Raw genomic sequence first — 13,997 nt, forward strand, 5'->3', positions numbered from 1 at the left:
ACAGGCAGCACACAGGACTAACTCTCTGACACGTGAAAAAGGCCAGGGGTCAAAGGACATATACGTATATAGCAAGATACGGTCTGCACAGCATGGTTTGTATGAATAGTGAAATCTGTGTACGCACACAATATCCACTGCTTACGAGGGCATAAACGTTGCCATGAATGCAAAAAGCGTACGGAAAGGAAACATCGGTTTTAGGATGGGGTTTACACCTAAGGAAGAAGGTAGGAGAAGGAACAGAGGTAGGATCTGAGCTGTGTGTTTAGGGTGTTATTCCTGTTTGAAAAAACGGGCATCAAAAGCAAATGGGCAAAATGTCAACATGGACCCGATCTTCAGGAAGGGCAAGAAAGTGTTGTTCTCCCCACTTGTCGGGATGCTAGGAATATTTCATAGAAAAAAAATAATCAAACCCAGGTACACAGCTTGGTGTACAAAAGGACTAAGTCACTGCAGGTAATATTCTGCGTGAGGCCCGTGAGTGGGGCCTGGGGGAGGGGAGGCAGGAGGGCACAGACCTTCCGGGTGTTTCTGCCTCAGTGGCTACTCCCTCAGACGAGTTCTTAAAAGAAACACGGGACAGGGTCTGTTTGACGCAAAATGTTTTTAGGGGTGAAATGTGTCCCGTACCTTCCGAATGCAGTCCTTGTGGCACAGCGTTGCGGGTGGCGAGGAACGTGTCAAGGGCTGAGGTCGGGAAGAGCCGGACCGTGGCCGGACGTCAGGATACCTGTCCCAGAGGCTCTTAGCGGCGGCCTCCTCGAAGCACCCCAAGTGCAGACTCAGCGGATGGATGAATAAGTATGAGGTCAAATCAGGGGGACCCAGCCGGCCTTCTGAAGCTAGAACGGTGACCTTTCAAATGTGAAGGAGGGAACCACGGGGGGGGGGGGGGGGGGGTCCCGCAGCTGGAAGCTGCATCGGGCTGCAGTGATCCAGGCTCATTCACCCGCTAAGTGCACTGGGAAGCGTAGCTGCTGGGGAGACTGGGGCAGGGGAGGGAGGCTCTGCGTGCCGGGACTGTAGCCGCCAGAGCTCGTAAGTGCTCCCCAAGGACCTGCTCTGGCACAGCCCTGCGGCCAGTTGGCCTGGACTGGAAATCTCCAGCCAGCTTCTCCACTTATTAGCTGTGGTCCTTCCCCCTGCCCCTCCTCCTCTCTGAGCCTCAGTTTCCCGCTCTTCGCAACGGGGATAAACGACGTACTTATTTCACCGGCATCCGGTGTTAAATGAGCCGATACATCTAAAGCGTCCAGAACGCTGCTCGGCACGTGGTGAAGGGCTCAGTAAGCGGCAGCTGCTGTTACTGGCTGTTACACACTGCTGTGTCCCTGCAGCGACCGGAGCCCTCAAAACAGAGCCGCCCGGGGACACGCACTGCACACCCAGTGGGATCGCCATGACTCTCAGCTGCACGCAAAATGAACTCTGAACAGAAAACCCCAAGAGGGTAAAGTAGGCGAGGACTGCTAAGAAAGGGCCGCACCTAAGTCTGGAGCCACGGGGAGGGTGTGCAGGAGCGAGCTGGGGGCGCTTCCCGGAGGCGCGGTGCTCGGCCACACAGCATCACGCCGTTGCTCCTTTCTCAGATCCAACGACAGAAGAGACCTCGCTTGCTTGGATCAGAAACGCAGGCCCTGGCGGAGCCAGAATCAGGATCCAAGTGTCCAGATTCCCGAAAAACACACTCTTTAACTCTATCGACCGTATCATAAGGTCTTCCGGAAAAAATAGCGGGCTACAGACAAAATTACCGTGCTCCGCACGGCGGGCTCGTAACACTCCTTGTAAACTTACTGTTTTTACGCAACTCAGGTTTGCCAGTTAAAACCCAGAGCGGGCACATTACTGCATCATCAACGTTCAGGGATTGGTTGCACCCACCCCAGCCCGCAGCCCCCTGCCCCCTGCCCCCCGCCAATGAAAGAAAAACTCGAGACAACAAATCTCAGGGTCGGTGGGATGGCAGGTGTCTTTCCTTGACTGACGTAATTTCAAGGCACAAGGGGAAACTTTGCTGTGCTCTGGTTTACGATAAATCCCAGCATGCCAGCTACTGGCTCCTCCCTGGGCACACTCCCACAGAACACACACACACACACACACACACGCACACACACACGCGCTGTAGGAGGGCGTCACTTCGGAGTAATACTCAAAGTCGGTACTGTTTTCTACGGATAGAAGAGGCACCGCTCACAGGTAAGTGGCGAAAAGTCAGCTTCTAGAAGCTAAAAGGAGACAGAGCAGCACAGTGGTTACGGCCTCGTTCTCGGGAGCCTGCCGCCTGGTAGGCAGGTGGCTGACGCGCGCTTAAGTGGCACTGACGGCACCCGCGTCCTGGGGTGACAGCGAGGGGTCGTGAAGCTGGCACAATGCCGAGCTCTTCGGAAACAACGAAGGGCCAGTAAACGAGAGTTCGCCACAATCCCGACCAAAACACATGGCCTTCACGTTCAGCCGCCTTACAACCTGCACACAACCAGGGTGCCTATTGAGAAGACCGTCCCGAGAATGACCTCCTCCATTCAACATGCGTTTGGGCTGAGGTTACCGTTACAGACTGGAAAGACGCGTTCCGCGCCACTCGGGAAGAACGGCTTCCACAGAGCAAGTCCAGGGGCAAGTACTTGCCCCACGAACAGCCAAGCTCAGCCAAAGGGAGAGAAAACGACCATCTCTATACAGAAACTGCTTTTCTTTCACTCGATCGACTCAAGTGCGCACGGGAAACTGGGTCTGTAGTTTTACAGACTGATAGGTCTACCCTGAGCTTTTAAGAGTACTTTGAAAATTTTATTGTTCATTTATAGCTTTAAAATATGCGTGTGGGGGCGCCTGGCTGGCTCAGTGGGAAGAGTGTGTGACTCTTGAGCTCAGGGATATGAGTTCAAGCCCCAAGCTGGGTGTAGAGATTATTAAAAAAAAAAAAAACAAAAACAAAAACAAACAAACTTAAAAATAAAACACATTAGTGACCACAATTTCTCCTTTCAGAAGATTAGATTTTAATAACGCACATACAACATGCCATTTATGGAGCCTCTGCTATTTGCCAAGGTTATTCTGGATTATTCTACAACATGTTGTCTGACTCATAAGAACTCCGGGAGAGTTGTCATCACTCCCCGTGTTTGGACGAGAAGACGGGGGCCCAGAGAGGTTATACAACTCAGCATGGTCCCGACTAAACTTCCATACCGCGTGAATCCAATTACAGTCTTTTCCTTTTGACACTTATTTGTCTGTTACACTTAAAATAGTCCTTTAAAGACTGCCAGACACACAAGGAGACGACACGCGGGCTCAGGAAGGAAAGGGAACGCCAGCCCCATCCACGTTTCGGGGAGTGACCCGGACAGACGGCCCCACGGGGTTCACAGCTTGAAGGAAGCGTGGCCTGGGGTGGGGCGGCGGGTGGTGCATTCTCCGACGCCACCCTGCCACCCCTTGGTCCGGGCTCCTGGGTCACCAACACATCAAACTCAGAGATTAATTCTTCACTGATTACCTAAGAAGTCACTTTTCTGGGCCAAAGGCGACTGAACAAAATAAGGTAACCCTCATACTCAGAGGTCCATTGACCGAACTTTCTAATGTCCAAAGTGAAGAGCATCCTGGTCTCAGAAATTAGAGGGACCGAATCTGTGGTTGGAAAGTAAGTGAGTATCAGGAATAAACAAAGATGACCAGGTTTTGACCTAAAAGGAACTTGAGAGACCCCCCCCCCCACCACCACCACCACTAACAACTTGCCCAAGTTCATCCTCTGTGGGGAGATACAAAGGGCCATTGTCCATCTTTGATTCAAAAAGCTGCCTGAACTCTCTGAAGAACCCTCACCCCATCCATACTCACCTGCTACCTTAGTGTCCTGTTTCAGTTCTGACCACCACCTTTAGGTACCCTGCGTGCCAGGTGCTTGCTGTGTTTACTTGGCCACTGTCTGCCTGCCCCCTAGGAGAGCTGGAACCTTCTCTCAGTGCCTGCTGTCTCCCCAAACCTCAGATTGCCCCTGGCTCCTGGCAAGGGCTCAGAACTACTTGTAGAAGGGAGCGAGGGAGAAAAGAACACAGCACAGAAATGTTTACTGAGCACCTACTATATGCTCTGTTTACCTGAATTCATTTCACCTGCCTAGTAACCGGGACCTGATTAGTTCCGGGTATATATATGGGTCCGAATCTCAGAATGCTCAGTGACCTTGGTCAAGATCACCTGACCTGAATATCTGCTCCACTCCTGGTGTGGGGCTGGACATTTACCTTCAAGGAATCTCACACACTTCTCACATGACCCCTTGAAGGATGCATGCTATATTTCTGCAGAAGAAGAAGCTGAAGTTTCTGTCCCGATGCTACTGAGATCAACATGCAAATGAGCGATGGAGCTAGCTAGCACTGGATTCTCTCTCAAACGGTCTGTGCTCAAGCTAACTCCTCTGCTCCGGGCCTCCCCAGTGGCTTGGGGTCTGCTGCAGGATCTGGCAGGGACGCAGGGAGGAAACAGAGCCACCAGCCATTTACTGACCGGGGCTGAATTCGGTGCGATGTGCACCCATTACTCCATCTAGCTCGAGGGCAGGTTTTCTCTCTGAGGGACCCCAAAGAAACGAGGAAATAACCTCTTGGGTTGATACACTGGCTTAAAGAGTTTAATTGGTAACAGTTAAAAATCTCACTTTTAATCTTTAAACTTTTCCTAGTTAAAGTCTTATGATACCTTAACGGTGGGTGATTCTAGAATGATTAAACGTCCAAGTTTATTATTTGAGCTTTATCATTTTGCCAGATACCAGAGTGGCCCTTTAGGAATGAAGTCGTTACCGCCGAAAGGAAAAATTCACCCGATACTTCTCGGGGCGGGGGGGGGGGGGGGGGGGGGGGTTCTATGGAATATCAGAGAGAACAAATGAATAATTTCCTACCCCCACAAAGAGCGGCATTAACAAAACAAAGTTAAATTGAGAGAAAAGTCACATACCGCAAAGTTTACCCTTTTAACGTGTGCAGTTCAGTCGTGTCTGACATTGTCCCAAAGTTGTGCCACTGCTACCACTAGCCAATGCCCGAACATTTCCACCATCCCAGAAAGAAACCTTGTGTTATTAGTCACACACACACCCCCCCCCCCCCCCCCCGCCCCGGGCCACTTCTCCACTTTCTGCCTCTTTGGCTTTGCCTCTTCTTGACATTTTATAGACACGGGATCAGGAGGCATTTCGTGTCTGGCTTCTTTTACTCTGTGTAATGTTTTCCAAGTTCATCCCTCTTGGAGCAGATGTCACTGCTTCATCCCTGTTGACAGCTGAATAACGTTCCTTTGTATGGACAGGCCACACTTTGTTTATCAACTCATCCCTCGGGGGACACTGGGGTTGCTGCTACTTTTTGGCTCTTTTGAATTATGCTGCTGTGAGCATTCGTGTGCAAGTTTTTGGGTGGACCTGTTCTCCATTCTTTTGAATACATACACACACCTAGAGGTAGAAAGGGTGGGTCGCAGGGTGACGCTATGTTTAACATTTTGAAGAACTGCCAAGGAAAGGCGTTTCTTGAATTCCTTTTTTTAAAAAGTTCTATACACAAAAAAATAATAATAAAACTGAAGCATCAAATAAAATTTTACTAGCTGCCTGTCTGAGAAATGAATCTTGCAGGGTAATTTGCATTTTTAAGAATTCTCTTTTGTAAAGGAAAGATTTCCGAAGCAAATGCTATAAATATGGTAAGGCTTTTTCGTGCTATGGTTGTCATCAAGTGCTCATTGTATCCAAAGTGCATGGCTCAAAACAAAGGCCTTGCCCATCAGAAGTGGGGCGGGGGGCGGGGCCTGGGTGGCTCAGTCAATTAAGCTTCCGACTTCGGCTCAGGTCCTGATCTCATGGCTGGGGAGGTTCGAGCCCAGCGTCGGGCTCTGTGCTGACAGCTCAGAGCCTGGAGCCTGCTTCGGATTCTGTGTCTCCCTCTCTCTCTGCCCCTTCCCTGCTTGCGCTCTGTCTCCCCCTCTCTCTGCACCCCCGCCCCCCCCCCGCACTCTGTCTCTGTCTCTCTCTCAAAAAAAATAAATAAATAAATACTAAAAAAAAAAAAAAAAGTGAGAGAGGGGCGCCTAGGTGGCTTAGTCAGTTAAGTGTCCAACTCTTGATCTCAACTCAGGTCTGCAATTCACGGTCGTGAGTTCAAGCCCCACATTGGGTTCTGTGCCAGGCATGAAGCCTACTTAAGAAGAAAAAAAAAAAAAGAAGCAGGAGAGAGTCATTCTACCAGAGCTGCTGCAGGTTCCTGGACCCCCAACATGAGAAGTGTGTCGGCGGCGGGGGTTGTCCAGCTGGTGCCCAGCCTGCCTCCCTGGCCTGCTAGGCTTGTAAGCCTCCTCCCCCATCACTGAGGGGCATGTCTGGTCCGCCCAGCTCTGTGAAAACCAGTCTGTCAATCGGCACTGTGGGTCTTCAATAAACCCACCGCTCCCACGTCCGACGAGACGAGGAAACGTATGCCGGTGTTTCAGGCCTTTTGCGTGCATCGGTCGTAGATTCTTACGAGGACAGAAGCACGAAACAAAAGCTGAGTGGTCACTGAAGAGCCGCACGGCCTCCGGACTCCGTCCGTTTGTAGAAGACGAAGAGTGGAGAATTCGCTCGCTACTCAACACAAACGTTCCCAGTAGCTGCTAATAACGTCTCCGCACCGCTTTAGAGTTTAAGAGGCACAGGGGGTCACGTGTGAGCCCCCCACCCCCACCCCGACTCCACGATGCAGTAAGTGATGCCGGAAGCGCCCGGCACCCCTCCAGCACCACGCAGGGCACGGACGCCCCCGCTGCTCATCGAGACCCGGCCACGCAGGCTCCAGGCGGCCCGTGCAGGACGTGTCCATTTGAGTTGCAACTTTATTTTTAAGTGACTCTCTTTTTCCAGGCTGAGTCACTCCCTGCAGTGTCTATATAAAGGCTGTAGAGGCAGTGACTAAATGCATTTGGGCCTGGGCCACGACTATATATTACTCCCCCCATCCCCCGGCCTGCTGGCTCCTCCTCTCACGGGGAGCACGGAAGGACTCACAGAGTTGGCAGTGTCGTCCTCACCTCGGCAACAGGGGACTGGGTGACCTGCGTGTGAGGGACACGACGCTGGGGCACACGCTTCCTCATTTCATCCCGAGGGTGCGTCCTGATCAACAACTAGATGGCTGTGGCTTTCCTGAAGAAGGTTTCCCCTCCTGGGCCCCCCTGGGTCCCCCCTGCCAGAGGTGGGAAGGGATCCACAGCCCTAGTTACGGTTGTACGGAGGGACAGCACGAGATTCCTTTCCAGGTGGTACCCCAAGATGACTCCTGACTTTTGGTAACAGTTTCCCAAGAACGAAAAATTCAGAGCAGCGAACCAAGAAGGGGCGAACCGAGATTCTGCCACTCAGGAAATGAATGCCAGCGAGCAGGCGGTCAGGTCAGCCTTGAAGAGAATGTTCCCTGTCAGGGAGCCGGGTGTGCGGCTGGCATCGGGCCCAGGGCCACCTTCCAGCGTGGATGGCGAGTGAGGGAGGGGCGGTCAGTCCCGGTGTTGACCCCAGGCAGCTGTGCCCACGACAGTCAGGGCCGTGACAGGAGAAGACACGCCATGGCACTCGGGCAGGAGGGACGCGGAAAACTACGACCCCGACGATGACCGCCGTGGGCTGGGTTTCACGACGATTAACGCTCTCGAGGGCAAGACATGTCGAGGTACAAGTACGTCGGGACAAAAATGACCATCAAGAGTCCCTAAACGGCAGCCCCAGTTGACATGGCCCCTTTTATAGGAAACGTGAACCAACCTGGCCAAGTTGGGCAGACAAGTGCCTAAGACCGACTCCAGGGTAGCAGCTGGACACAGACAGGGCAGAAGTGAGTTCTGAGGGTGGTTCTGTGATGAAATTCCTGCGCCCCTGCTCCCTGCTTCCCCTCCCCGCCCCCCACGAAGGATGGTTCCTCCCTCACTGAAAAGAGCAGGAACAGAACAAAACAAAGCCCATGCTCTTTGTGGAATCGAGTCTGACACTGAGGACCTTTCTTCTGAGAGTCGAGCGTTCCATCCAAATAGCATGGCGGTGAGCTGGGCCTGCTGTCCCCCTGCAGGCGCCCTGGGACCTCCCTGGAAGGGCCCGCGCCTCACTCAGCCTCAGAGCCCGGCAGTCAAGAGCACGGACTCAGTGGCCACACCGCCTGGGCTCACGTCACCGCCTGGCCAAGTAGTGGAAAACTTAACTGATGGGAGAACAAGAAAAAGGAATCCCTGAGTGGAATCGTGAAACCCTAGCGCTGTCCCAGACTTTCCAGAAATGACTCTGTTTCCAGGAGTGCGGAGCGGGCCCGGCCTCCCGGGGCCAGTTGTGGGCAGTGCCCACGTGCTTCCACGTCCTTGCTGACCCAGTCCGCAGTCGGCTTCACTGACGCGAATGCCATCCGAGGCCTCAAAGGTCATCCCGGCCTGTTCCTGGGATCTCCGATCAGGGCAAGAGCAAAGCAGAAGGCGAGCACTTTGTGGCATACAATCTTCGAGAAAGCCACCACCGCCCTTCCTGCACATACTGCCACCAGCCTAACCTCCCCCTTCACCACCCTCCTCCTGTCTCCCACCCCTACCCCCAGTGCCCTCCAGATGTGGCACACTGAGGCTGCAGATGTGCATCTCGGGGACTGTGTTCTAGGCCAGGGGCTTCCGGGTGAGCTCCAGTGGGTCCAAGAGAAACTATGCAAGCGCGTGCATTTCTCAGGGGAGGAAGGAGGTCCTTAACACCCACCGGTGTTTCAGAGACTGAGAACCAAGGCCCAACAGGGGCCCTGTTGACCTACAACAAGGGTTACTGAGGCACATGGGGCTGAGACCTTTACCACGGATAGAAGAGTGTTTCTGGGGGGGGAGTCTACATTCAGAAGATTCCAATTATAACATCTTAGCACTTAACATGCCAGATCAAGATGTTCAACTTGCTGGTAAGAAAGATAAGGAACTCTTTAAGAACAAGGATAGGGTTGTATCCTCAGGGCGGAACCATCTGGCACATGGAAGGTGTTCCAAAAATATTTGCAAAATGATTACCTGTCACCACAAACCAACTTCTGAAATACTACGAGCTGAAACTACCTGCATTTGTTGTGGGTTTTTTTTTTAATGTTTATTTATTTATTTTGAGAGACACAGAGAAAGAGAGAGAAAATGCTCGTACGAGCAGGGGAGGGGCAGAGAGAGGGGGAGAGAGCATCCCAAGCAGACTCCATGCTGTCAGCACGGAGCCCCACTCAGGGCTCAATCCCATGAACCATGAGATCATGACCTGAGCTGAAATCAAGAGGCGGATGCTCAACAGACTGAGCCCCCCAGGAGCCCCCTTGTTGTGTCTTTTTTTTTTTTTTTTTTTTTTTTTAAGTTCCCTGAGCTGGCTTTGAGAAGCAGATATCAACTACATCTAATGTGCTCCGTACTCTATGTCCCAAGCTCATACTGGTAACAAACACGCCCTGGACTCGAGGTTCCAGGCTTGTGTGGAGCCCTCCACACGCTCACACACACACACAAATACACAACATATGCATGCATGCATACACACACACACACACACACACACACACACACAGCAACCCCTGTGAGCTGGGCTCTATCATCACACTTTTGACAGGTGACAACGCTGAGGCTCTGGGAGGTGAAGTAATTCACCAGTGCCACGAGGCAGTGAGCCACCGGAGGTGACACGGAAAGTGACAGGATATAGAAATATCCCCCCAGTCTTTTATGTTCACCTAATCAATTATTAATCCAATAGGGAAGGGATGTTTCATTCCAAAATTAAAATTAAAAACCATTTTTCTTCGAAAGGGGCTTTTTCTGTTTGTTTTGAATCAGAACAATGTCTACCACTTTTTTTTGGAGTAATTGCAACCATCTTCAAATTGACCACAATTTGGGGATTAAAAAGATGTAAGCGGTAATATCAACTGACCGTGAAGGGATTAATCTAATGACACAAAATGGAAACTTAAAAGAAAAAATGCACCATCCACGAAAAACCTCCAGGGCTCTGGCCACCGCGGCACCTGCCACTCTGTGCTCCCGGGGCTCATCCCGTGTGGAAGGACCTGCCCGCTGGCTCTGAGGCCTCCCGCACAGCCCCCCTTTCCCTCTGGACTTGAGCTTCCCCAGCTACCCGTGGGCAGGGCCAGGTTGGAAAACAGAAACTCCCTGTTGGGAGACCAGCACGCTCGCCTCTGACTTTTCTCTGGTGCCCTCGTCCTGCACAGTAGATTCACTGAACATTCGACGGACGCTAGGAGCGCATTATCTTCTTCCCCAGAACACAGAGGGGGGACTCCCGCGTGCTCATCAGCAATCAGCACACCAGGTGCAAACCAGTCACAGCGCTGGCCACCCGCCCTGGAACGAGGGCCTCGTCCTCACTCGGCCAACTTTCTGAGGTGTGGAGATCCTGGTCTGTGTCCCCCTAAGGAAGACGCCTCTCCGGCCAATGAGCCAATTTTTTTTTTTTTAACCCCTGAGAACAAGTTCTAAGCAACCTTCACTTTTATGTCCAATCTCTCAAAGAGTTTCCTCGACGGTTAAGTGTGAATTGATTCCCTCCGTTGCTGAACGATCCGTCCAGCAGTGTAGTCACAAGAGGGGACCGATGTTGGAAAACCGTGGGGGGCCCCTCTGCACTGTGACCCCAAACAGACAATCCAATATCCCCTGTGGACCCCAGGCCCCGCACTCACTAGAGTCCCGACACGTGCCACCAGACCCCCACACGCGTGTACCCTCCCCCTCCACGAACCCCGGAGGACTTGGCTATAGCTACGCCCCCACCCCCGTGCTGGCCTCACGTGGCTTCACTATTTACACGGGATTCTGGCCGGCTGGTGGCATCAGTGAACCTATCTCCCCTATCGGTTCTCGCCTCAGAGTTCCCACAGGGACCCCACACAGATGTCGTGGACGGTCCTGGGATAGAAAGAGCCGAGGGAAGGGGCGGGAGCCGCAGGGGGCGTCACCCTTCCCGGCTTCCTGAAAATTCCTGTTGCAGCGAGACTCTCCTCATTGCAGCAAGAGTAGCCTGAGTGAGCACTAGCCTGGACCAGCTGGCAGAGGCCAGGAGCGAGCAGCACAGAAACCTTCCGTCCCCTTCCAGGTGTTTCTGGGCCCCTCTTCTCCACGGAAGACAGGGTCTAAAACTGTGCTCTGGAAAGAAATGCTCCAAATGGCATTTATGAGCCACACTGCTTCTCCCCCAAGCCTCTTCCAGTGACTGAGATTAGGAGATAAAGTGCTACGTGTTTCGGAGGGGGAGGGCTCTTCAAGCTGTGTGAGCTGGTCTCCCATTTCCATGTCAGGGGAGGGGCCGTACCCTCAGTGGCCGGAGGGGAACGCACCCCCTCGGCGGGCCCCCGCCCCCACAGCTGACGGGAGCCTGGGACTCGGAACATCCAGGAATCCGGGTCTCTGCTGCTCTTCATAGTACCGACCATGGGACAGATTATGTTTACTGAATTGTCTGCTGCCTCGGAAGGATGACCTTGACCTTCTGTTTTAGATTTTCCAAGGAAAATGGTCACCAAGGGAAGGGCAGTAAGAACACAGGGCAGAGGATGACAGCTCACTACGGGAATGGTACGAAGGGTGGCTCGAGGGACAGATGTGAAGGGCGCCGGCCAGGGGAAAACAGGAGTCAAGGACAAGGATGAGAGCTCGGGAAACCCCACAGTGAGACCCTCCAGGAAGGCCTGCTCTGAAGTGGCCTTAGAGAAGGAAAGTAATTAGAGGAAGGCCGTCCTGGATCCTGTCTTTACTCAACACAGAGCAGAGCGGATCCCCGATACCACATGGAAGGCGGTAACCAGGCCCGAATCTCTACAATGTGCACCTGTGCTTGGATAGGACGGGACGATCCACATTTAAGGGAGGGGGTGAGGGCAAGCAGTGCATCTAAAACTTAAAGCCCTTAGGTGGGTCTGCCCCTAAAGCCCCCTTTCTTCCCGCTGGGCTATCGTGTTTTCTCCCCAAATATTTATTCTGAAAACAGAGGGTTAATGATTTGTTTCCCAAAATGACTCACAATAGCACACCCCCTCAAGCAGCAAGCTAGACGGTACACTCGACACGGGTCTGCCCTTGAAAGTTCCAATCACGCATCATTTTTCAGGAATATTATCAAAGTCTGGGGCATGCCTCCCAGAAAGCAGCTTTCCTTCCAGACCTGATCCTTTGTCCTGCACGGAAGAGCGTGGGCAGTCCGCTCTCGCCTGACGGGAGGGTGCAGGAGGCTGGGGCGAGAGCCCGCGGCCCGAGAACCATCGTGGGCCAGCCTGGCAGAAGCTCCCGGAAAGCAATTCCCACGTCTGTCCAATGGTCTCTAAAACCCTCCTTGCTTTTCGTTTCTTACAAACCCTTGGACAGGGACCGGGGGAACCAGGGGCCTCGAAAACAGACTGGGAAAATGCCGCCTGAGGCCCTCTGAACACGGCCTTTCAAACGTGTGTACTTACAAGAAAAAAAAGAGGAGCCCACGAGGAGCACATTTCCAGTGCCCTTTAAAGCGTATTTCAGGAAACAGAGGCGTTTAACAGGCCCTACCGGACTAAATGTCTGTTCGACAAGAAGGATCGGCACATCGCGTCCTCAGAAGTGTGTAGCCTCAGACAGGGAATCAGGGAAGGGGCCCTCTGAGGACCCCCTGCACCCCCTCCCGCTACGCCCTCGTGCTCGGGGCTCCCGCAAGGACTCGGGGTCACGTGCTAACAGGCGTGGGCACGGAGCGTGGGGGCCGGAGCCCCGAATGGGCCACGCAGCCGGCCACGTGCTCTCGCACACCCAAGTGGGTCAGCAGGCGCATCTGGAATGAGCTCGCGCTCTCCTGCGTTCCGACAACCGACCGACGCCCGAGGGCCCCCGGCCCGCCGCGAGGCACGCAGTCTGCTGGGGGCGAAATGCTTACAAACACAGCTTCTGAATATGTCCGAGGGCAGGGAGACCCCTCTCAAAGACACCTGGACGGTCCTGCGGCCTCACCTCTGGAGTGTTCTTCTTGAACTCTCGGCTCTGCTCGATAAGCCGCTTTCTGGACTGCTCGCTTTCATCTTGCCGGTTCGCCAGTACTGTTGCGGTGGCATCGAGTTCCCTCTGTCGAGAGAGACACAAAGGAAGACAAGGTTGTCACTGCTGCTTCGTACCAGAGGGGATCGTATCTGCATTCGACCAGAACCCGGGAGAGGCCCCCCGTGGCTCTGGGCGTTACCACCTCCCGGGCAGAGGAGGGGCTGGGGCCGCAGAGGGGAGTGGGTGCACTCGGGCAGTTGCCATCGCCCCGTGCGCACGTCCCGGAACACCACGCTCCCCCGGCTCGATGTGCCGTGGGTCCACACGCACCTCACAAATGACTGCTTCGGGGACAGAACACGCAGACACGTTTTTCTTTGCTAAAGCCAGCGTCAGCCCAATGCCCTGATGCCGTCTAACATACTTATTTTTATTTGGAGAGAAAGAAAGAGAGCGTGAGCTGGAGAGGGGCTAGGAGTGCGAATCCCAAGCAAGTTCCACGCTGTCAGCACAGGGCCAGACGCGGGACTCGCACCCATGAACTGCGAGATCACAACCTGAGCCGAAATCAAGAGATGGACGCGTAACCCACTGAGCCACCCAGGCGCTCCTGGTTTCTGTTTTCGGCAAGCTTTCCCTCTTGCCGAGTCTCTGTGCCCTGATGACTCTGCTTTACTCTGGGCTTCTCGCTGGGGCATGCTATTCGTCTGACTTCAACAGTGTGGGCCTGGGGGCTCATGTGCTGATAACTGGGTCTGCTTTCATTTAACAGTACCTATTGTGGGTTTCAGAGAGGTGAGGTATCATGCCCATAACCTGTGACTAGTTTTCAGGAGGGACCTTTACGGGGCAAATTCCAAGAATAATGATTTGCAGGATGCAGTCAACTTTGGGAATGGGGCACCTGGTAACAACAGCTATTCTCAAGC

The 13,997-nt window shown here is 53.4% G+C and overlaps 1 protein-coding gene across 3 annotated transcripts in view; it reads right to left on the minus strand.

The window, feature by feature from the left end:
* CUX1 (cut like homeobox 1) overlaps positions 1-13,997 on the minus strand; it is a 365,928-nt gene that overhangs the window by 275,064 nt on the left and 76,867 nt on the right. For all 3 annotated transcript variants that reach the window (XM_049638797.1, XM_049638796.1, XM_049638798.1), the window contains exon 2: positions 13,042-13,152. In XM_049638797.1, coding sequence (XP_049494754.1) covers positions 13,042-13,152 — 111 coding nt within the window. The remainder of the gene's footprint in view (positions 1-13,041; positions 13,153-13,997) is intronic.

This window comes from Panthera uncia, chromosome E3, assembly GCF_023721935.1.
Source record: "Panthera uncia isolate 11264 chromosome E3, Puncia_PCG_1.0, whole genome shotgun sequence".
NCBI classification, from domain to species: Eukaryota; Metazoa; Chordata; class Mammalia; order Carnivora; family Felidae; genus Panthera; species Panthera uncia.